This window comes from Zootermopsis nevadensis, unplaced genomic scaffold (assembly GCF_977971745.1).
Source record: "Zootermopsis nevadensis isolate Lab colony 2312 unplaced genomic scaffold, Znev_1.0 Znev_ptg000061l, whole genome shotgun sequence".
NCBI classification, from domain to species: Eukaryota; Metazoa; Arthropoda; class Insecta; order Blattodea; family Termopsidae; genus Zootermopsis; species Zootermopsis nevadensis.
The window spans coordinates 1,153,380-1,179,501 of NW_028259192.1; the positions used below are offsets into that span (position 1 = coordinate 1,153,380).

Consider the following 26,122-nt stretch of genomic DNA (forward strand, 5'->3'; position numbering starts at 1 on the left):
TTAGTTTAGTTTAGGTTAGGTTAGGTTAGTATAGGTTAGGTTAGGTTAGGTTATGTTAGGTTAGGTTGGGTTAGGTTAGATTAGGTTAGGTCAGGTCAGGTTAGGTTATGTTAGGTCAGGTTAGGTTAGTTTAGGTTAGGTTAGGTTAGGTTAGGTTAGGTTATGTTATGTTAGGTTAGGTTAGGTTATTACATTTCGTCACATTGCCTCTGTCGGTGCTGGGTTGTAGCTCCGTGTAGTCTGGCAGAAGTTTACCAACGTTTCAGAGGTTCTTGCTGCCTCCATCATCAGGGCGATAAATAAACTTTTACCAGACTACAACCCAGAAGACAGCCATCTTCAGACTGACACCGTGAGAACCTCAAATCCTACTTCGTTGATAAATATCAGGCCTCAGCCCTGATGATGAAGGTAGTATGTTCCTCTGAATCGCTGGAAGGCCTTTCTGCCTACAAGTCGACATGGCGATCCTACCCAGAAGACCGGCATCAAGTTTTTTAAAACCCTGTTATTGATAAATTACGAAACGCGTAAAATAGCGAGCTTTCGGGTTTCGAAGCGTGGCCCGCGCTTCTGTGACGCTGGAGAAACTCCGCAGGATCCAAAGGAAACTGTCGACTGCAAAGCAAAGTGTTGTTCCAAGCGGTTACTCATCTGCACGGTACACTTTTTTTATTTCAACCTTTATAATAAACATTTCCCTTCGGTTCTTAATGCCATCAGAGGTTCAAATTTCCGACGACCGTGATATTTCGCGATGCTATAAAAAAAAAGAGAGATCACGCCCCAAAGTGCGCAATAATTAGACATTTCAGCTCAGAGGGGGAATTGTAGTCTCGCTTTTAGAGCTGTGGATATTAAGAGGCAAAACAGAGCATTCACCATGTTTTCAAATCATTCTGGAGTGCAGCGTAAACATTTTACGAGCATTCGCTCTTACTTAATAATACGGGCGGAGCGATGTATATTGATCTGGATTTGTTATTCTATTGATCTGCGACTGTGAATCATGCGATTAAGCAGTTGATATTTCTAACGGTGAAGTGATGCGTTTCCTTTGCGGTACGGACTGAATCTTCATTTATTACTCAGACGAGCTTAGACTTTAAAGGTTTCTTTAAGAATATGCAAGGAAGGGGTTGTGGGATATTTAAAAAAAATTCACCCTGAATTTTCCTACTCTGTTGAGGAAATTCATTAAAAGCCTCTGACGACCAAAGGCTTACAACTCCCAAACGCACATTGAAACACTGCCACCCGATACATGCTGAATATATGAATCAGGATAAATATCCTTGGCAGTTCATACGACATCATTAAATAACATGTAATAGCCACATACCTCATGTGTGGCACAAAATCATATGCTGTACCATTAAAGCTGGGAACTTGAGTTTATGATTTAAAACTACACTTAAAAATTGCACGAAGAATATTCATCTTTGACTTCTTAATATCGTACTTGAATAATGTCTTCTTTATTTAGCTGATCGTTACTTAGTTGAAGAAATTTCTTATTATTGAATTGGATTGTTCATCGTCGTGTGTACAAAAGCTCGCTACTGTAACGTACCCGGAGTAAAATTCATTACAGTTCTCACTCACGTAAAGATGTGTTAATAGAACTCGAAGTGTGTACGTAAACACATCACGTAATAACGAACCAGAAGAGGTCTAAGAATATTTGCATTAGACGTCAATCCCTCGATTTACGAACGTAATTTGTTCGATTAAAAATGTTCGCAACATAAAAAAAATCCCTAAATCGAAACGGAATTCCCATTAATTTCAGTGTAAAAAAATCTGACTGGTTTCCGGTTTCCTGAAAAATCACCATTATTTATTATAATATTGGACAATCATAAAATTAAGAACAGTCATTCTCTTTTATGAAATTTATTACGTATTAAACCCTATAAAGCACTAATGAAATGTTAAATCAGTTACCGTGTGCCATTTAACACGATAAATTTCGTAAACAAAGAATAAAGAATCGACATTTTTAAATCCGTAATTACTACGATATGAAATTAATTAGTTATTTGTTGCAGAAAAATAATATAATGTTTTTTTTATTTCATTTAATCATGAAAATATTTTGCCTAATAATTCTAAACTATTCTGCATTTAAAGTTAATTCACTTGAAACATGTAATGGCTGTCACAAAGTTCTTGTATCACACTCTACATACTAGACGTGTTATTGTATTAATCCATCCAAGTACTAACATTCTACCAGTGGCGACTGAAAATGAATCTAATGATCATAGGTGGACGTATGTGTCCCTTGCAGTACCGACTGAAGTGAATGAATCTTTCAGCTAATTAGGTCACGTGACATTTTTATCGAATCAATTAAGAGACGCGTATAATTTTATGATTCATTGCCAGTAAACTGTGTTCGTTTTCCTTGACCTGAAGGATATGGCGCCTTAATAAAAATAAAATATAAAAGAGTCATGAAAGTATACGCTTTAATGAAGCCACTCGATTTTATGAACAACTTAAAATTCACAACGCCGTTTCCAATTATGGAACTCCATAAACGAGCGGTTAATGCACCCATTAAATGAATGAGAATCTTTACATCCGAAAACTTTATGACGTCTCTGAAGTCCCTACCATCTTTGAAAAAGTCTTTAATATATGATTTCCCCGAGTAATGTTTATTCACCCATATAAGAGCCTAAAATCGGTTATGATAAACTTCTCTGTTCAGCTTAAATCTAAAATGACTTACACTCGGAGCAAATTCGATTCCAACACCGAGAGAAAATAAGTTTGCTGATACTAAAATTGCAAGAAATTTGACAGTGGTTAGTTTAAACAAATCACCGAAGAATCGTGAACGAATTCTGTCAATTAAAGAGATTCCTTAACGAATATGTCTGTCTTCTGGGTTATTGGCCGTGTAATCTGGTAGAAGTTTACCGACGTTTCGGAGGTCCTTGCTGCCTCCATCATCAGGGCAATGAATAAGCCGTTCGAGTTGAAAGCGACAGAGTTAAAGGGACCTACACAGATTCCTTAACGTCTGTACAGATCAGTGAATGTTGTTTGCATTTGTCTGAATTTATATATGTATTTGATTTCACATTATCTCTGTGGGCTGAGTAAACTCACGATAAGCTTTCGTCATAATAGTCGTCCGTGGCAATAATCTTCATCCACGAAAACAAGAAACAAAATTACTGGGTGTGGGGAACCCCTGTGTCCAGTACCCAAGTTTATATATCTCTACGTATGTTGGCATGGTCGCTGTCCATCGTGAAGGGATAATTTTTACCAAACTTCGTATGCTTATTCCTTGAGACCGCAAGACAACACACGTGGGTCGAAACTCCTGAAAATGTATTCTCAGTTCGATTCCCGGCGAAGGCGTTTCATGTTGCTCGTAATGTGAGCACGACGGAATAACCGACCAGAGGGCTTCTTTCGGTGGGAACAAAGTTTAAAACCCCAAAAATCTGCCCTGGGTTCGAGCCTGGGTGACGACGCTGGATTTAAGAATAATTCTTTTCTATGATATTCAGTTATGCGTATGGAGTTGTCAGGCTCGTGATAAGATTTTTTGGCAGTAAAAAAATTATATATGAAATGCAAGCATTTCTAGGATCTCCTCACAGTACCACTGCCGGCTTTCTTAAAGTTCAAATGTTCCGGAGACTCGAAGTTAAGACGGACAAAATTCAGACATCGACACTAAGTTTATGTACACACGTTATCTTGCCTTATCATCGTCATTTCCTTTCGAGAAGTAACTTATTTCTTATGGGCAATGTCTTGTTCAATAAGATTTCAGGTTGTAACACGACTTGACTTGTGAATTCGAAAGTACTTCTAAGAAATTGATCGTGCCATAGGCCATAGTTAGGACACTGTACCAGGACGTGTGAAGTGACGGACTGTTCCACGACATAGAATTGCAGATGGCGTTGATCAACCAGACTTTTGCGTCTTGGAAGTTTTTCTGACTGCATTTAGTACGTACCTCCGCCAACTATAAACCTCCTCTTGTTTAGTGGATCTGTGAGTCGAGATTAGAACCCAAAACTTCCCAGACAAATCGATAATAGTAATAATGATAATGGTAATTAATGTGTAATTGTATTGGCTACTATTCAAGAGAAGATAACAGATTAGTTTCTCGGAGAACCTACACAAAACAGTCACGTATAAATGTACATTTCGCTTTTCCCCCCAGGGATGTAGTTGATATGGCGGGTGGGGGCGAAGTAGCGATGACCCCCGTCGGTCATGGCGGCTCCGGTTTTATCTTAAAAAGGACAAAGCTTAGGGGCGGCGAGGCACTTGAGTATAACATCGGCTGCCGGCGATACATCAGGCGCGGAGGGGAGGGGAAGAGGTCCACTAAAATGTTACGACATCCACTGACCGTTTCGGAAGGCAATTTCAGACTTTAAATGCCATATCAGCGCCCTTATTCAGCGCCAAAGTAGTTCGTCTGCAATACGAACGAGATTTACAGGCATGGATACTCTAATAGTACCTCTGCGTGAAGGAGTACACCATTCTTCAGCGGACTCCTAGCAGAATTTTTATTTATTTAGTGTTCTGTCTGCCGACAGGTCCATATGAACAGGATCCTTCCATCCTTTTCTCGGACTGGGACCTGTTCATATACGTTCTTGGCAGATGATCCAGAAGTGGTTTGCCATTGCCTTCTTCTGTGTGTGAATGGAGTAATTGTTGGGATGCCACGGAGGAAAACTCCGTGTTGCCTAGACCACGGCCTTGCCCAACACAAGTTATAAATTCGGGCACCGCCTGGAATCGAACCCGAGACCCCCAGGATTACAAGGCCAGCGTTCTAATCGCTAGATCACCTCATCTTATTATTATTTAGTGTTCTGTCTGACGACAGGTCCATATGAACAGGATCCTTCCATCCTTTTCTCGGACTGGGACCTGTTCATATACGTTCTTGGCAGATGATCCAGAAGTGGTTTGCCATTGCCTTCTTCTGTGTGTGAATGGAGTAATTGTTGGGATGCCACGGAGAAACCGGGGAAGCCCCCGGAGGTAAACTCCGTGTTGCCTAGGTTCTTGCGGCCGGTTGCGTCACATTTAATGACGCTGTATCAACTACAGAGGCTTGTCAGATGAGTTTAAATTGGCGGCCAGGACTGTGGTGCTAATCGCAGGGTATGTTCTCCTTCAGGGTACTGAGGAAAACAAAGTAACTTTTAGAATCGATCCTGGTATGTCCCGAATACAGACAGGAAGGTTTACCACATAAGCTAATCCGGTTGTTTGCTTAACGATGATAAGCCAATTGCTGACGTTTTACAGCGTTCAGTGGATTTTAAATGTGTTTAAATCCTGCCCAGATGCTTTATAGTTATGAAGAACCATTAGAATTTAAATTCCACGGATGAACTCTGACGACTTCATAGACAATATATATTAATATATTTAAATTAGATTTCAGTCATTTGCGATCCAAAATAATAAATGCAACGGAAATCAGACAATTTGCACTGTGTAATTAGTTATGGCTTCTGTAACATTCGTAACTGACATAATTTAATGACGCATTAAAATGGGGGGCAACAGAACGGTGAATCTGAATACCACCGACACCACGAATAATGCCGATAATAGGGACGTATTGGAATTTTAGTAGAGAGGTCTGCTAGTTACACCTGTAGTCCAGCCTCTGTAAACATTCCATCGCCACAAGGAGAAGTCGGATATCGATTTACAGAGAATCTCGATAATAAAGAATAATGCATTCAGTCTACTTGTGTGATCTCTATACTAATCACTATTTCATATGCTCATTTTTAAGAGAATCCTTTGTGGTTTTTTGGATGCAATGCCAACTGTCAGAAAATGCAACATGATAACTGCTTGGAGTTTCCGCGACCGTCCACATTTGTCGCAGAATTTTCAGGTTACGTACTGCTCCAGAAAGGTAGAAATAGTCCCACTGTTTCGGAGGACACAGCCCTTCATTTTTCAGGGTTGAAAATCATATTTTTATTGCCAGCGCGCTCTGAACAAAACGACACTTATTTCTCGGAGAAGGTCGAATGCCTTTAGCATCTGTCCTTAGGATAAAATCACGTACAGACTAGCGCCACTCTGTCTTCGTCTTGCCATGTGCACGAGTTCAAACTTTTCGAATCAGTTCACCCAATCTGACAGAATCTGCAATGAACGTTGTTCCATTAGGGACCACCGCAATTCCCTGCAGCCAGGAAAATGCAGATCTCGGGCGAAGTCTTGAGGTGGAAGCTACACTAGCGACATTTGTTAATCATCCTACCACTCGATGGTACGCTACTGAATAGAGTCCTTATATGAATAACACAGAAATAGAAATAAAAGTTCGTCTGTTGTACACGAGAAATTTGTGTCCTAAGTTCTTCTTATAGCCACGGTGGTCTAGCGGTTAGAACGCTGGCCTTGTAATCCTGGGGGGTCTCGGGTTTGATTCCCGGCGGTGCCCGAATTTATAACTTGTGTTGGGCAAGGCCGTGGTCTAGGCAACACGGAGTTTTCCTCCGTGGCATCCCAACAATTACTCCATTCACACACAGAAGAAGGCAATGGCAAACCACTTCTGGATCATCTGCCAAGAACGTATATGAACAGGTCCCAGTCCGAGAAAAGGATGGAAGGATCCTGTTCATATGGACCTGTCGTCAGACAGAACACTAAATAAATAAATAAAGTTCTTCTTACAACTTATAATTTTATATTTGAATTATCTAATCCTTAGGCCTGCTGGCATTATTTATATTTAATCGCAATGCGCTAATACCTGCCTCTGTGAAGTTAAGTTAACCAGCGGGAGACAGAACAACGTTAATGAAAAATCATAACTTGCCAGGCCATGCTTCTGAATCAATCCACGATCAAAGGGATGCTGTTGGTCTCAGGTATCGGGATGTATTCATACTTTTGAGGTAGCGTATAATGAACAAAGGCTATCTTCAGACGGCGGGGGTGACCCCAGACTGTCGGTCTTATGCTCTTTGAAGAGAAAAGATGGGTCCAGTGGACAGCACGTGTCTCTTCTCACAAGGACCTGAGAGACAAAGCGAACGCCATAATTCACGTTAATACCATCCTTACCTTGATAATGAGATATAATTTCAAGGATAATGTTTAAGCCTTACATCGCGCACGGATATTTACGCATGACAACGTGGATTGTTTATAAATAACATTGCGCGAGGCGTTAACATTCGCCTCCAGGAACATCTGAGACGTGGGTGTCGCGCCTGAAAATGGGAGGAATTTGTGGAAATGGTGAGCATATGAGAGCCCTCGAACACAACAAAAGCTGTACGTCGGTTCGTACTGGAGGATATAAGAATCATTAAACCTCCCACCATTCTAACGCTGTTATCCAATCTAGGTTTTCGATTCTCTGTAGTAATACTCCATTAAAAAATTAAAATTGGGCTGACAATCTGCCTGACCCGTGGTTCAAAAACGGATATTAGTATTATGACCTATTGTAGAGTACCTCTGTTTGAGTACGATGTCATTTGACCGTTTGTACGTGTCTCTTCGACGCCGTAATTATTTTGTGGACATTTGAACTTTTGTGGCTAGAAAGTACAGCACCGTCCATTGAAAGCTACTAAATGAAGTTACCATCCACGGCGAACGATTTAATTAATGCGTTCAATGTGTTAGTGTAATTAATTTCTCGTAAGATTGTTAACGAGTGATATTTTTGGTTGATAACGCAAGCCGACGTTTCGTTAAAACCTGTGATGCTATATATATTTGCGTTGTGACATGATGCCAACAAATCTGCAGTCTATATTCAAAACGTCCTTTATGATTTGATTTCCTGCGTCGTGGACAGTGGAAATACGGAATTATTACTTCAGGTTGGGACGTCTTACTAACAAACGCTGTTTGACTCCTTGGCACATACTTGGGGATGAAAATTTTTAGAATTTTTAATAAATTACATTGTCATTTTGAACTTCCAGATTAGTTTAATATTAGATTCTTTATCTTCTCCTTTTATGACAAGGTCTTTCAAGTAATTTCTTGTTTTATGAATTTAAAATCAAAATTTTGTGCGAATTTCTGTTCTTCAAATTACATGATACGTGCCCAGTCCATCGCATCCTCCATTATTTCATCGTCTTAATAATGTTTGGCGAAGAGGAGACACACAAATATGAAGCTCCTTCTTTTGTAATTATCTCCAGTCGCGTGAATCCGCCCACTCAAAGCTCCTAAATCTTTGTTTTTTCCTTGGGGTAACAGAACAGATTTCATGCCCACATAAAACCGCAAATTAAACTGTAATATTCAGTTTGTGTTGTTCTTAATTATTTAATGATTCTTGAGTTCGAAATTTCACAGCGAAAGATACTCTCTCACGTCTACGGCTAAAAGTTAATTTGCTCTTAATTTATTAGTGACTGCAATATTGATTTTCTGGAGTCCTTCCAGAATGGTTTGACTCTACTTCTGCCACGAAACTATGTAGTTTATACTACATAACTTTCATTCTCTGTCTCAATTTCCAGACCACTGAATATAATCGACGCTAGTGAATCTGTGTTTTTATTCAGGAATTGACTTTTTCACGAAATAATTACAATTATCAGTAGCTCGATTCATTTGAGGTTTCTCTTTCAACAACAATTTCCTTTAAACCATAATAATCTAAAGCGAATTACTGAGTCATTGCGAGTAAAGCATCTCCTCTGTCCAGAGAACTCTCAGTGAGAAATCAATCACACAGAAATTTACAGTAGCTTTCGTTTCGAAATGACCTTAACACTTCTTCGTTTAAACTGTGTCATTACCAAAATATTACTAATTTGCTTCCATAACAAAAATAAATAGATGAATAAATTAATTGTACGTCACGTTTAACTGATTTCGGGTTTAAATAACATTCGAGGGGAAAACTTTGCGCAGAATTACAATGCCTGGATTCACATGAATTTGTTAAAACTTTAAAGCCAAGTGCCAACGAATCGTCCCATCTGCTTCAAGAATCAGTAATTTTGAATTTTTGTACTTAACAGTTTCGTATTATTCTCAGAATAAACATCTATTATTTCCCTTAAACAGCGTTAACCATTTGATCTTTGTAATGGTTACGTGTGGTGTTTTCTTCGCGGTACGGACTGAATTCTTAAATGCTATTTAGACGAGCCTCGGCTTCGAAGGGTTAATTAATTATCGGAATAAATATCTATTATTTCCTTAAACAGCGTTAACCATTTGATCTTTGTAATGGTTACGTGTGGTGTTTTCTTCGCGGTACGGACTGAATTCTTAAATGCTATTTAGACGAGCCTCGGCTTCGAAGGGTTAATTAATTATCGGAATAAATATCTATTATTTTCTTAAACAGCGTTAACCAGTTGATCTTCGTAATGGTTACGTGTGGTGTTTTCTTCGCGGTACGGACAGAATTCTTAAATGCTATTTAGACGAGCCTCGGCTTCGAAGGGTTAATTAATTATCGGAATAAATATCTATTATTTCCTTAAACAGCGTTAACCATTTGATCTTTGTAATGGTTACGTGTGGTGTTTTCTTCGCGGTACGGACAGAATTCTTATATATAATTTAGACGAGCCTCGGCTTCGAAGGGTTAATTAATTGTCGGAATAAATATCTATTATTTCCTTAAACAGCGTTAACCAGTTGATCTTTGTAATGGTGAAGTGTGGTGTTTTCTTCGCGGTACGGACAGAATTCTTATATATAATTTAGACGAGCCTCGGCTTCGAAGGGTTAATTAATTGTCGGAATAAATATCTATTATTTCCTTAAACAGCGTTAACCATTTGATCTTTGTAATGGTTACGTGTTGTGTTTTCTTTGTGGTACGGACTAAATTATTAAATACTATTTAGACGACCTTCGGTTTCGACGTTTTGAGTGAATAAATGTATCAAGTACTTCAGAAACATTGGCATTAAACTCTGGAAACATGTTGAGTGTCCGTGGCCGCTACTTTCTCCAGAAATGGTTGGAAGTCTCTGGAGACTGATTTAAAAAGACGGAAAAGAATTCGAATGTGGGAAAAAGAACAATGAAAACGTCGAAGGTAAAACCAGGCCCTTCAGTCACGTTTAAAGTAGATGCCTCAGCGCGTGACGCCGGACGTCGATTTCTTATTCTTATTCTTCTTCTGTTAGGCGAGAAGGAAAAGTTGAGAAACACGAACTTTGGCAAAAAGAAGACACTTCTGAACCATTATATTTCATTGGTTTCCACTCAACACGAGACTTATTTTGAGCAATTTTGGTTATAAAAACTAATTCACGGCGTGCAGTTCCGCTGTTTCATGTTAAGCTGATCCAGACACTGTGCTACTATACAACCCGAGTTACACCTACGTCTCTGACAGAAGGAAAAACCCTCCATCAGCTTACCAACTTCTCATCGTTCAGCTTCCAATTTCGAAGTTCATTGTCTGTCGCCCTGATGATGGAGGCAGTATGACCTCTGAAACGTTGGTTAACATCGACCAGACTTCACAGCGCAACAACCCAGAAGACGGAAATTTTCATACTCATCGCCCTGATGATGGAGGCAGTATGACCTCCGAAACGTTGGTTAACATCGACCAGACTACACAGCGCAACAACCCAGAAGACAGAAATCTTCATACTCATCGCCCTGATGATGGAGGCAGTATGACCTCCGAAACGTTGGTTAACATCGACCAGACTACACAGCGCAACAACCCAGAAGACAGAAATCTTCATACTCATCGCCCTGATGATGGAGGCAGTATGACCTCCGAAACGTTGGTTAACATCGACCAGACTACACAGCGCAACAACCCAGAAGACAGAAATCTTCATACTCATCGCTGTGAGAACCTCAAATCTTACATATTAATTATGTCCGGTTTCAGTACACTAGCTGAAACTCTATTGAAAATTTACATAACATTTTAAACAGGGCTCTATCAATAGTGTGGGGCGAAGCCGGAGATTAGCCTAGAAATAAAATGACTTCCCTGCGTGAAGTGATTAAAAAATTCCTGCGTGCTGAAGGAAATGTTTGGTTTGGTCAGCCTGAACAAGTTCGATCAAAGCGGTGGGACTTATTACATTCTTTTCTCTAATCTCGCCTGTTCTTGTCGTCACTAAAACGAAAAGACGCGGTGAAGCGAACCAAAGTTATTCTTCAATATCATTATCTCACTTCTGAACAGTTTCTTCGTGTTTACGTCGTGTGAACGTTCCGCTCCTGTTTGTAATTATCGGTAACGTATACGTCATAAGACGTCGTATTACAGTTTAAAAGCCTCTCACGTCTCCTGGTTTCCATTTTCGTAATTGCTCGCTTCAAAATCCAGGGTTAAGATGAGACATCTCGGTTTCTTGGTTCAGGGGAGAGTCTTTCCCTTTCAAAGTTCACGTGTCCGCACCTGATAAAATTAGAACATACGACACACAGCAAAAGCCTTGGCGTTAAAACTGAGAATAAAACTCAATAAATATTACAAAAAAAAACGTCCATCTTCCAACCCGTGTGAATGTTTACAAACGCACAGAGATAGTATAGTTGCGTCATATTGTGATATTAATTAAAATAATTATTATATTTGTTTACCGTCAAATCACAATAAAATAGTAAGATAAGATAATTAATTAATTAATTAATAACGAACCTCGTTCTGAGATGGTAACACTTCTGGATCTCTCCTCTGAACACATCTGAACCGATTGCTATTTCATATATGACTGACATAAACATCAATAACACCACCTCAACAATAATGTTATATTAATAATATCTAGACACAACTTCCATAAAGTATACTGAGAAAGATGATAAATAGTATAAAATTGTAAAAACTATAAATAATTGTAATTTGAGTTTAAAAGTTTATAATTTACACCTGATGACGGTTTGATAGACCGAAACATGTTGTGAATGTTCCGATGTAAATCGAATGCTCGATATGGAACATAAGATGATATTTTAATCATTTTAATTATCTTATCTTACTATTTTATTAGAGCCACGGTGGTCTAGCGGTTAGAACGCTGGCCTTGTAATCCTGGGGTCTCGGGTTCGATTCCCGGCGGTGCCCGAATTTATAACTTGTGTTGGGCAAGGCCGTGGTCTAGGCAACACGGAGTTTTCCTCCGTGGCATCCCAACAATTACTCCATTCACACACAGAAGAAGGCAATGGCAAACCACTTCTGGATCATCTGCCAAGAACGTATATGAACAGGTCCCAGTCCGAGAAAAGGATGGAAGGATCCTGTTCATATGGACCTGTCGTCAGACAGAACACTGCAAATAAATAAATACTATTTTATTGTGATTTGACGGTAAACAAATATAATAATTATTTTAATGCACAGAGGTCAACGCGTAATGCACTTGAACGGGTATGGTGGTCACCCCTGACCACTGGAGGTCGTCCGTCCGTAGCTTTGCCGTCGGTTTTCTGAACAGCTGCGGTCACCATGTGCGAGTACGACTGGTAACCTAGTTTGCAGGAGCAACTGGACAGAGGGAGACTGCGACAAGTGACAGGCTCAGGGTAATGGATGGGACTCTAATGGGACGAGAACGAAAATGCAATTGAAGGCACAGTAAAGTTGGTTGTATCAGGACTAGAAGTGGCCGTTACTAGAAATGAGTTTACGATTTACCTGACCTAGTTTCAGTCTGCAAATTGAAAATTAGTTTCCCGTCTATTTAACTGTACCAAATGCAATTGGATGCGAGGATCCTTTAAAGAATAAACGCGCACAGTTACTTACGGATTTTGCAGTCTGTCTTCCTGTCACGTGGTAGTGCCTACCAGAACACTTCCGTTTCCTCAGTCGATAATTTAAAAAAACACGATGACACATTCACAATTTCTTTCTGCGAAAATATATTTTCCATCCCGCAGACTTGTCCGCTTTCGATAAGAGAGAACATTACAGTGTATAAGTCTATAATATTACGTGTTGTTTACGTCTGTATGAAATTTAGTTATTTATTTATTTGTACATATTGTTTAAATCTTGTCCGTCTAATCACAATACATTCTTATTAAATATTAAAATATTACAATAATTAACATTTAAAATATTTAAAATATTAAATTATGTTCTTTATCGAAATATTCGAATTACATTAGACCATCATTTTTCATGTTTCACGACATGTTTCAGTTCCTAAAATAACTATCTTCAGGTGTATTATATAAAGATTCAAATCAATAATAGCTTAAATACAATTTTTTAAATACAATTTCTATATATTATTATTTTAGCGTACATTTTTATCAGATGTTTATCAAATATTAAACTATGTTCTTTTCCAGATTTTATTCCATTTTAATAACATATTCGACGTTGTTCTGTATATGTACATCATGCTCAATATGACTTCAGTTAATTATTGTAATATTTTAATATTTAATAAGAATTTATTGTGATTAGACGGACAAGATTTAAACAATATATATTTATTATATCACAATATGACGCAACTTTACCATCTTATTTATTTGTAATTTATTTAACGATGCTTTTTAAGTAGCTCAGACAATATAGCGTCGAATCTTGAAGGGACTGGTAGCCGATTTCCGGGTAAAAGGACAATCTTTCTGAATAAGAAGATGCATGATATCGATAATCCAAACGAGTCCGTGCTCAAGTATCGATCTTAGCTCTTGTCTTTCTCGTCACTTCTCCAACTTCTCGAGATGATTAAAACCCATCTCCACTGTGTCACGTGACGAAGGACGATTAAGTTGCGTCTTCGGATTATGTCTTCTTCTCTGTCTAACGAGAATGAGATGAAAGTCTTCTCACGTTCCTGAAATATTATTTCAGGTCAAAAGTGAAGAGTGGTAGAGTTACTAACCGGAAAAGAAAGGCTATTTTAAGGTTCCAATAAAGTAACCGACGGTCCGGGTAGATTACTTCAGGTTCGGCTCGTTTACCGACGCTGTTTCAAGTGGAAAATGTTGTATGACGTCGAAAGATGACGAAGCAGGAAGGGATCTGAAAAAGTTTGAGTCCTCAATACACGAATTCCAAGTCACACGGCGAGACTTTAGGAAAATCACGAAAATATCGATCAAGAAATTCTTTGGCCCTGCGGATTTTTAGACCGTTCGTTGAAAGTATTCTGTCGCGGTCAAAGGTCAGAGTAGAAGGACATTTGGTGTTTTTCCGTGCTGCAACCGACGTCCTCCTCGCAAAGGACCTACGGGTCTCCGCTGAAGTGTTAAGCACGCCTGAGATGAGCTTTTGTTAATCATGCGCCGAACTTATTGCAACATTCACTTTTTTTTTACAGTTGTGAAAATAGAAACTGTATCGGATTGTTGCTACATCTGCTTCAAGATGTGCGAAGTTTACTCTTGAACACAGGACTGTGTATCTTTTCTTTCGTTTTGTTTACAAATCGTGTGAAATCGAAGGACATTTGTACTGTTGGTACAGTACAGAGTATTTGTTTTTAGTCACATTAACTTAATACACGTTAAGCTACTTATTTGTCACCAAATATTATTGTGGCCAATAAAATTGGAAGGACATGTAGTATGCGTGGGAGACATAAGGTTCCCATGTAACACTTCAGTCGGAAAACTGAGAGGACGAATCCACCTGGGAAATCTAGACGCAAATGGGAGGATAATAAGAAAAAGTATGCAAAATAAGTAAATAAATATGGTATGAAGGATTCACTACCTCAGTGTGGAGTCCAGTGTGGAGTCCAGTGTGGAGTCCAGTGTGGAGTCCAGTGTGGAGTCCAGTGCTGGACCCTTAAGAAGTTTCTGGATCTCATAAAACGCGGTGACTGCCTGAACATTGAGGCAGACTCCAGCTTAATCTTATAATATATTAATTACATGCTTTTAAGATATTTAACTCTGCCTGCATTTTGACGTAGCCTCACAGACAAAAGCACAAGACATAGTGAATGTTAGAAGCTTGACGCTGCCAAATTGATTTCTTGTTCGAACACAAAACTTTTGTTACTTTTTAAACGGGAGAAATTTCTTAAACGATTCGCCGTCACAATGTTGTCATAGAGTGGCGTGAAACGAGATTTTGCAACACGCCGCTGTGTGTGTGTGTTTACGGGCAGGCGGGCGGGCGGGAGGGCGGAGGGTTTGCAGGACCCAGCTGGCACATCCTCTGCGATCTCCCAGGAGACATTATCCTTCACTGTCCATTATGAAGCATTCTTCCCGTCTCCGTGTCTACAGTCTAGCAGCGAAGAATTCTCTCACTCAGCAGGGAATTTCTTTTCCATGGGAATCAATTTAATATCCTATTTCTGCAGATGAAACTTGTATTATGTCTGCGAAGTGCGTTACTTTTATTAGGATTTCTGGAGCCATTTCATCGTATTTTCTGGACAGTGACACACGCATTTTTTAACTTCCTTTTCTACCATTCTCTGTCGCTCCCGCATTCTCCCCTACGTTCCATTCGCCATTACCTTCTTCAGACACTTCGTTCTTTTCTCTTATGTTCTCGTTCCGTCGCCAGGCGGCCTTGTCCTCAAGGGTAACCCGTGGACGTGCGACTGTGGACTGGTGTGGCTGGGCCATTGGCTGAGGCGGTGGTTGCGGGAGACGATGCAGATCCACACCGTGGTCCTAGAGGGGGCACAGCAGATGCAGAACCTCGCCCGGGAAGCGACCTGCACGGACCCCAGGACGGGACAACAGACCCCGATACTCGATCTCTACCCCGAAGACCTCAGCTGTCACGCCAGTGCGCTGAGCAGAGGAGGATCTTCCTCGAGATGTGCTTTCAGTAGCAGGCACCAGAGGACGCTTGTCGTGTTACTTCTCATGTACTGGTGGTCTTGGTGACGTCACGCTTAGGGTTTCTGTCGGTGAATCGGAAAGACTGGCTGGTATTTTGTGTCTTGTGGTGAAGACACGTCATCCGGGGACAGGGGGAAATTCAGAATGAGAGTAATTAAAATATGCATAAGCAGGTCTGTGAAACGAGATATGTGTGGAGCTGGAACGGGGGTACTTCATAAGAAATTACGTAAAGCGGATATCGCCTCAAGGTGAAGCTGTGGATTAAAGTCTGAAGTAAGGAGCTTCTGTGTCTTTGCTGTTCTACAATTCTATTCGGAAAACGTCAGTGCGTTATTAAACAGCTAAGGAACTGGACTGAAACTGTTTAATTGGGATTTTTTTCGAGCTGAAAAACGTGAACGTCAAGGAACGCAACCGAAACATACTTACGAATTTGCAGTCAAAATTTAATTAAAACTACATTAACGCTTTGAAGCTAAAAGAAGAGAGAGAGAGAGGAAACAGTTTTGCGCGGGGGGGGGGGGGTAGCGATAGGCACAGCTGTTTTAAAATCTAAGCCAAAGCTCATCTAAACAATATTTAAGAATTCAGTACCTACCGGAAATAATCGCTGTTTTGTTCTGAGAATCATATTACGCCCATAAATACACTCTGTGGGCAAAATGAAGAATTACTGATTAATAAAGAAGGTGGTACGTATACTAACCACTGAGCAGGGGCGACAAAGTGGTGTAGGTGTCAGCGTGGAGGCCTCGTTAGTCCCGAGTTCTGTTTTCTAAAGATGCAAAATCTTATAAAATGAACAATAAATCACCAATGAACAGTAACGTTTATATTCGGTCAACACAATTCAAAATTCCAATACAGTTCCATTTCCGGTGCGAGGAGTTTTAAATATTGTTCAACAGGAAGAAAGTTGACTTCTATCTACGTACTGGTAGATAATTTCTTTAGTGAAAGTAGACATTCTCATTCTTCCTTCTACTCTATTTTATGGTGGTTGAATATTTGTATTAAAATCTCCGGACACAAGACAAATTACCAGCGAAATCGATATGAAATAAAAAAAAATGGACCACAATCTCGCGGCATATTTGAGTAATTACAGGGTCACCATACGCATGCAAAGGCCTACATCCTTTTAGACGCCATAGAAATTAAAAACAATTTATGTACTGAAGTTTCCATGTAAGTATTAAAAAGAAAAGTATCTAAGCAATAAGATATCTATATCAACTGCCCACAGATTCCCCGACAAAGAATTTTCATTCTTGCGAGCTCTAAAATGCGTGTCACTCATGCTTACAGCCGATTTTCAGTACAGTGGAGTGGAGAATACATGTTTTCGATGGAATATAATCTAATTCAGTTGCGTAGTACACAGAATATTTGAAAATGTGGTGCCGATAATCTCTACCGGAAGGTGACATTTGTTGCGAGGACCCGGGGGTAATGTATACGACAGACGAAATACACAAAAGCACACACCTTTTCAGTGACTACCTCGTGGTCATTGAAAAAGAGTGAAATATTATATTAAATATGATATAAAATTAGCTGTAAGTTTCAAATCGTGCTGTGGCGAACTGTTGGAATCATTTGCAAAAATGTTCATGTGTGTGAGGGCTTGGGATTCTATTGATTTAAAACGAAGTAACTGAACTGGACATGGCAGCTGATATTTTATTTGTTTGCGTTATATATATATATATATACACGTGTTTTTTATTTCATACGTAAAAAAATCATTTTATTGAAGCATAAAGCTCCACATTTTATTGGATATTTCATTTTAAAAGTAACATTTTTAAACATTATGTGTACGGATGAATGTTTCGTTGAGTGGTCACTACATAGTTGGGTTAGAAAGACAATGTTATATGCACGAAATTCGATTATATTTTATTTCAAATACACATGCTACCTTCCCCCTTTCTCAATGAGACACCCTTCAAAATAGAAAAACCCAGGCTAATGAGATTCTTTGTACATTAAACTCTGGGGACGCATGAAACGTGTTTGTACATAATTACCGTTAATATCTGCCCTGAAGCACCGAGGTCAAATTAACAATTTTGTGACACAGAAACACTTTTCACGCTCCACAAACTCGGTATTTGTGTTCGAGAATTCTGCCATTAACATCGTCGAAAGAAGTTAATTGTTCATAATCATATAACTTTGTATTATTTTTTTTCCACGAAACGTGTAATTATAGAGCATTCCTATAAAATTCATAATAAATATATTTTGCGCTTGTTCCCGTCTAATTAACATATGAGAAAATTCACGTGTATCGTAACGATTCAGGAACTTCGGTAATTTGTGTAGTGCGCCAGTGACGTCATTGTTTGCTTGGATCAATTACCGTATATATATGCAGGTAAGGTGTGATGACGTCATCGCGGAGGATTCTCCTTCAAGATTAGGGAGGGAGCAAGCACCTCTGAAACGTCGGTAGACCTCTACAAAACCACGAGGCATAACGACCCAGAAGACAGCCATCTTCAATGGTTCGTAAAGGACACGCGGTTGTTAACTATGCAAGACTCCGGTAGAGACTCATTCTGCACGAGTCTCAAGAACTTCATTTAAACGTTTGGTAATATTAGGCTATTAAAAGAAGTTCTGGATTGTCGGAGAAGGGGGAAAGTGGAGCTGTACCCTTTTATAGTGCCTCACGCATAAAAAAAATAAACAAGTCAGTTGACTTCGAAATGTTTTAAACTTTGTTCTTTATGTCTGAATTACCAGGAAGTTACAGCGCCGCCTAGGCTTTCTGAGTGTGTGTTGAGATAGGAGGAAGAGTAGAGTAACACCCTGTATCTTATGAAAATGAATCTTTTGTAACAAATGTTAATATTTTTAAAAAAAAATGACTTCGTCCTATTTCAAATACCCAGCAAACTTAGAGATGGCGTTTAATAATGTTTAGATATCTTTGACAAGAACTTACAAACCGAGAGCAACAAATACAACGAGGCCCTTCTGTTACAGTTATTGAAAATTGTCAGTTCTGCGTCGAAGTAAATTATAATTGTCTCCGAATTACAAGGACTGAACATGGTTCTATGCTAAGGCTCGATATATTCACGCTGAGAAATGTGTTACAATTTTAATATTATGCTTTGAAATTAATTTTTAAATTTTTGTTCCAATCGTTTCACGTTAATTGTGTTATGATCTGCACAGTTCGCCATTAATAATAATTTTTACCCCGTTCAAGCGTAAATGCTCCTCACAGCATCATTTAAGACACCGTAAAAATAATGATTTTGTGAGCGAAACAGGAAACGTGGTCTTGCAACCTAACCAAGCATACCAACCCAGCCAAAATATTACTACTACTATCCTACTCCAGTGCCTTATTAAATATATTATCCTTCTCTTTGTGAAGTTTAACTGTATTATTGTACATATATATATAGTAGTTATCTGCCATAAATATAGCCAATATATGATGAACAGGAACTATGAAGTTATTTGCTCAAGGGCAATAAGAGTTTAAAAGATTCAAGAAAATGTCGAAACAAATGTTGTTGAGACGTAGAAAGGATAAAAAAAGCATCACGTCCCACCCAGCATGTAATGTTAAAATATATTGAGAATTAACTTAAATTGGACAAGCTCGTATCTTGTGAATACAATGGAATTACAGATTAATTTTGTAGTCTGCGTTGGCTCTCATTTCTTACGTCGTGGTGACACTGAAACACAAACGCCCATAACACGCCTCTAAAGTCACAAATTTCATATGCGCGAACTTTTTTTTAAAAAAAAATCATTAACATTGCATGTGAATTTTATACTAGTCTGCTTGCTTTAATTTCACTGTGACTTATTTTAAGTACATATTTATTACACCTATAAGAATACCGTGGTTTATAATGATGTTGAAATTTGGAACATGAGATATTAAACATAATATTATATTAATAATCGTATTTATAAATTTAAAATTAGACCGTTCCGCAGTCTACCTTCTCTAAGTCGAATCACCAGAGATGCTGTATTCAAGTACGCTGTCTCTCCCGGGGTTGGCAAAACCCAATTTCAAGTATCCGCGATTCTTCAGTCCTGCCCAGTTTTGTCCTCTGTGGTATTTAAGTTTTTTTCGTATCCGCGGTTTCCTTTACACACAGGAACAAACGTTTGTGTCGTAAACACGACCCTACGGGGTAGGACGAGGTTAAATATTACCATTTCGGTGGTTCGGTTTGCGATACATTAATTTTAATGTCTAAAGTAAAACTGCAGAATTGTATTCAGTAAGCAACAGGCAACTCACGAGGCTGTCGGCTGGACAACCGCGGTGTCTCAGAGACGTAACCTCCTCGCACATTACATTTCACAGTTTGCAATTATATGACGTATGAATTTTGTGACAGGCGACGTTTTGTGCGTTTGTAATGTTCCAGAAAAATAACACTTGATAATTTCTGTACACTGTATCTGTAAATAAACTGTAATAAGTTTTCATAAGATAAACTGTTCTATCGTTAATCATTATCAACTGGTTTGATGACTGTTCTTTCGTGATATCAGCAGGTATGTTGGATATTTTCAATTGTCTGATATATTTTTTACAAAGTGTATAGGACGTTTCGGGAGTTGGTTCTTCTCCCGTTTTCAGCTGATCGGTTGTCATTAGTTTGACATGTATTATTCAATTTCTGTTTTAAGACTGGTGACCTCGTGTTGTGCTATTCAGAAGGCGTATATTCGATCTCAGTCGTCATACTAATCCTGATAAGAAAATCAAATAAAATCTTTCAGCATAATGACAATCAATTAACTTGAATATGGGAGAAAATCCGTCTAAAGAAAAGCCATATAAATTAAATGTACCTTACATAAAAGAATACAATCGACCATTGGCACAAACATTTGGACCTTCGGAGTTCAACAAAACATAGATCAAGATGATGATTTTCTGCTGGGGTTTCTTCCACGTGTAGACTCTTCGATAGACGCGAATGTAACGGAGAAACATACTGTCTCCATCTTCAGGGCTGATGATGGAAACTGTGTTTCTCATTCAAGTTGGCATCAACCCAGGAATCTACACGTCACAAAAACCCATCATCATCAACGCATACCGCTGACTAGGTTTACAGAGCATACATAATTACGTGTATTTGTAAACATTTGGAGAAATTCTGTCATCATGTGTATCCGCATGTGAGCTCTCAGTTTATACAGCGTTTTCCGTTTAGAGAATATTCTCTGTACGTCTGACACAAATGTAAAAGAACTTTAAAGGTTTCATGTTATAAGAAATAAGTACTTATTCAAAAATGTCTGTTGCTGTTTCAGTGGAGTTTAGTTGTGTACCTAAGTTACGAATTCGTCCGCCTATTGTAGATTTGCCAAGACCTGTATATAGCGCAGAACAGAGCACATACAACGTCAAAACTACAATGGGCAAAGTAGAGGTATTTTAACTCTTCATTTACTAAAATGAAATGCACACGTTTTCTGAGTGAACGCAACTAATTTCGTTTACTGTAATTAATTTTTATAGCTGTGGGCACAATTACATGTATTATATAATAATCCGTGCGCGCACACAATGTAACACGCTGTATCTTCTATCTACATATAAAACTATTTGTTACGAAACTAATTTTGAGTATTAAAATCACGCACTAATTTGTTATGTAAAGAATTTTAATTTTATCACATATATCAAAAGTATGAAAATACATAACCTATTTTAAGTAATGTATAATGCTTTATACATTAATACATAAAAATAATGTTCATTTTAAAGAAATGTGATCAAGGAACATCATGCATTATAAAAAAAATAGATGAACAATTTTTTGAACTAACAAGGTACTGAACATCTGTTCTCGTCAAGAGGAACTGAAACAAAATGGTCGCTTAGCTTTCTACTTTACTAACCTATCAGAAACAGAAACATTTTTGTACATGAATTCTTAAACGTGTAAAAAAAAATTTAATAAAATGAGAGTGAGTGGAGAGGAAAAATTATTGATATAATAAAGTTCCACGTTGAGTTTTTTTAAGGTTGTGATTATTTGTGATTGTTTGTGTTGTCTCAAGAATAACCAACCAAGACCACGCCGTACTTTCTTTATTTGCTAAATTCTCCTAAACCACCCACATTTGACTTAAATAAGTGTTACAAAGTAGCAATGTGTGGTATCTTGATAATCTGCTGGTTTCAAAAAAAAAAAGCACTTTAATGTCCCAGAAGACACCGCGTAGTGAGGGCGAGGAACCTAGTTCTGGCTTCCGTAAGGTATTATTACTCAATCAGGGGGGGGAGGCCCCTCGAGAGAAGCCCATAAACTTTATAATTACAACCATAACATAAATAAATGCATGTGACCATTTAATTACATACACTGGATTCCGGTTAATTGGGACACGACTAGAACACTTATGGCCCGATTAAGAGACTGCCCCAATTATGCGAAGTTTCACTTAAAGAATTAAAAAGGTTTGTTCTTTAATATTTGTCCCAAATAACCGGCTGCCCCGAGTAACCGATGACCCAATTAACCGGAATCCACTGTAGATGAATAAGGTCATTTATTCTTTTAATTAAAGGATAATTGAATAAACGATAAACATAGCACATTCTCTTTAACGTCTTATCGGTGCCGTATTGGGACGGGCCGTGGCCAAACACAAAGAAATAAATATATACAAAAGTATTTAACCTGTGTAATATGTTGTTATACAAATTATAAATATAAATACTAATGGACACCTTAGTGCAGATCATTTGCTTCAAGGTATTTTGAGTTAATCGCTGATTAAAAATCATATAATAGCGAAGCAACTATGATAAGAAGGAACGACGAGACAAGTTCCAAGCATTTGTTGTAAATCTTTGTTTAATTAAACTAACAGAATATGGCACTGTATTCGAACGTAACAGGCTAAGAAACTTCAGCAATTACGAATTTCGCAATTAACTTACTCTTCCTTTCTAAGACGCAGTTGAAAACAATAAACTATGCAAGGATTACGTATTCTATATTATAACATCAGTCCACAATAAAATTTTATGAAAGATGAGAAGATATTAACTTATAACATCCGCCTAAAAATATAAATATAACCATGACGAATTGAATGAAACACCATCAGTTCTAACAATCTCACCAGAATTACAAAAACCTTCCTGTATCTATGGCATAGATACTCTACGTTACGTTACTGCACGTCGTTGCGTGAACCTACGTATCAGTGTTCCAGAATCCCACAGACTGGAATCCCTCCACAGGGCAAGTTGAGTAACAAGTCCTGATCGCTGCACGATATTGCCTACAGCCAACACGACCTCTGTCCAACTAATTCGTACGGACACACATCTGGACAGGATCGTATAGCCTTGTCCTCTCACCCACACATGCAATGTTGGCATGGCAACTGAGGAGGAGATTCCTCTCAGCCCATTTTAGAATTCCAAATCGACGCAATTACCAAATAGAATTAGGAATAACGTAAAAGTTCTTAATTAAACATTGCCTACTGCGGTCCCGCGAATGACAATTGTAAGTATTCACAAGAACAAAAGTTTCAGATTAAAGTTGTTATTATTAATCTTGCGATTTGCCATCTTATTTACAAACTGCTGATGATGATGATTCTTCACGAAAACACACACACATAGGAATCGACAAAATCCGTAATCCACATCTGACTTAAAGCAACGCAAAGTTTACTGAAATTCATTACGATCTTAAGCACCCGTGTAACGACATAAACTTGCAAAAACAACAGCCATGTTTAGACGATTGTCTGACTCATCTCAATGAACCTACGACATGAAAATTCAAAGCAATCTAACGCTACGTAAACTTAATAATACCTAAATTAAAAAATACCTAACCTAACGTAAACAAATTGACCCTACCCTAATTTAACATAAATTAAAAACCTAATACTAACTTCATATGACCGAACGTTAACAACCTACATTAACCTAACTTAACCTGTCCTGACGTCACCCACAAAACCTAGCGTGAGATAACCCAACTACATTATTAGATATTCATAATTTTCAAATGTTCAATTTTACATTATTTAACAATTTTAAAAAATTATAACTCATCAAAAATAAAAAAATTTGCAACAACTTGGACATTCAATAATTTCTAAATCTTCTAAATTTTCTAAATTTACGAAGCCCGTACAATTTTAAAATTCCCAACAACTTTCGAAATTTCAATATCCAGAATTAAGAATATTTCTGACATTCGAAATTTCAACATTTGAAATGGGTATGTACCCCCGGTACCCATTAGGAAGAAGAAGGATGGGTGAACCCCAGAGCCGATATTGGAACCGTAGCGAAAGGTAAAAATCGCTATTTCTCCTTGGAATCAAACCCCGGTCGGTTATCCCATAGCAGAGCTTACACCAAGAGAGTTAATCAATCTTGCAATGTGCCAGCTGGATTACGTTACTAGCCGACGTTCTATGGGGGCCTTGTAAGACAAGTCAGAAAGCATTCCTATTTAATTAAAGCCAAATCTGACGTGTAATTAACTGTTTTGATACTCTGAGTTGAATTATGGCAAAATACGTCGACGCATTTTTATTAAATTGTTTGTTGTCAATATATACACACATACATAAATAATTCAGAAGGCCAAATTAGTTAACCGGGTAATCACAAGGATTTTCTACAATTGTGTGGTCTGCTACTAGAGGTGTATTTTTCTGTGGAAGTATTGCGATGTATTTATATTAGCGGATTCTAATTAAACCTGATGTTTAATGTATTTAAGACGATAAATGGGTGTAATTCAGCTGGATAAATGAACAACACCGCTTCATATGAAGTCCTTAATCTATTCTTACAAAGCCTTCCGTCACACAATGTCCTCCCTCTTGTTGGTTGCTAGGAGACCATACGCTAAGCCGTGTACAAAGGTGTGTCGACCGTTGTTTGGACGCTGGGAAACTGAGCGCTGTGTGACCCATAAAATGACCTCTGCTGTCTAATTCCTATTCAGTGATATCTGGAGCAGCGGGTAAGGCTATCACATTACAATCAGGCGCGACTGCAGTTAACAATTTGGACCATGTGATATCTTAGTTACAAGCTTATAACCTTTCAAGCTGCGTGGATGTTACAAATCCAACCACCGTTGTATACTGCTTATTTACGAGGTGCGATCGGAAAGTTTCAAGACTGCGCGTATAAAAACCCGTACACTTATCTCAGGTATTAAATTCATCCATCACCCTCGAAGTAGTTCCCCTGGGAGTGAACACAACGATCCCAGCGCCGCTGCTAAGCCTGGAAGCATCCCTGGAAATCTTTCTTTGTCAGCCTGTCAAGCACCATCTGCGATTCTGCCTGAATCTCTTCTATCGTCTCAAATCTCCTTCCCTTTACAACAGAAAGAGTCCTCATGGGGCAATCCTCATTCTTACCTTGTGTGCTTGGTTTAGGAGACTCTGCTATTTAAAATGACACGAAGTTATACTTTTAAAAACTGCCTTATCAAACATCTTATTATAAAAACAAATAACTAAAACATTCAGACATTTAACATGTAAAAATGTAATAGTAGTTTAAAGTAAATTACACGATGAGTTATAGTCAACTTATCTCTCGGTCTTAGCGGTGGCAATGACAAACATTTTGGATAAACTGTTTAAACGGCGAATGGTGAAATACTCTGAGAATACCAGGTCCAGAGCAGCTTTCTCTGTGATAAACATTGCCCTGGGTTTAACCCCGGACCTCCGAGATAACAAAGTAGTAGTGATGGTGTGAAAATCTAAGACGAACATTGGGACACCATATCACACGACGCTGGAAAGTGGGCGTCTAGCGACCGGACGCCTACTGTCCCGACGCCGACATACGATTCTGAGCCAAAATAAAACCGAGCACGTTAACTGAATAATTCCTGGGTTTTCATTACGTGTTCCTCAGTATTTTTGGACGAATAGCATGATAGTAACTTGGGACAACGATGACGACATCTTCCCAGAAGGGGGGTGTGTTCAAATCTAGCGCCACTTGTCGCTTACTAAGCTGTTAGCTTCGTGGGTATTAACACTGCGTGTACTTCCAGGAAGTTACCAAAGTTTCGGAGGAACTTACTGCCTCCTTCTCCGGGGTTGAATCTGTTTAACCAATCAACGATCTGAAACGAAAATTGGCCCTAAAAACACGTTCTGTTCCCGGTATTTGTAAAATATAAATTCGAAATACGCGAACACGGGAATTGGAATCAGCAGGGTTTATGATCCATTTTCAAAACGATTATATTTCAAATGTAGGAACTCTGCCAGGCGCGAGAGGCAAAGTTTAATCTGAAAGTGACAAGAAGTTACAAATTAA

The 26,122-nt window shown here is 38.5% G+C and overlaps 1 protein-coding gene and 1 long non-coding RNA gene across 10 annotated transcripts in view; one reads left to right on the forward strand and one right to left on the reverse strand.

The window, feature by feature from the left end:
- The window catches only part of LOC110836787 (uncharacterized), a 648,071-nt gene that overhangs the window by 599,781 nt on the left and 22,168 nt on the right, over positions 1-26,122 (forward strand). For 6 of the 7 annotated variants that reach the window (XM_087340435.1, XM_087340434.1, XM_087340433.1 and 3 more), the window contains one exon: positions 15,494-21,807. The exons of the other annotated variant lie outside the window; for it this stretch is intronic. In XM_087340435.1, the coding sequence (XP_087196561.1) occupies positions 15,494-15,822 (329 nt within the window). In that variant the 3' untranslated portion in view covers positions 15,823-21,807. Of the gene's footprint in view, positions 1-15,493; positions 21,808-26,122 lie in introns of those variants that run through there. 7 annotated transcript variants of the gene reach the window in all.
- Positions 1-26,122, reverse strand: part of LOC110836788 (uncharacterized) — a 229,735-nt gene that overhangs the window by 105,647 nt on the left and 97,966 nt on the right. The window lies entirely within an intron of this gene.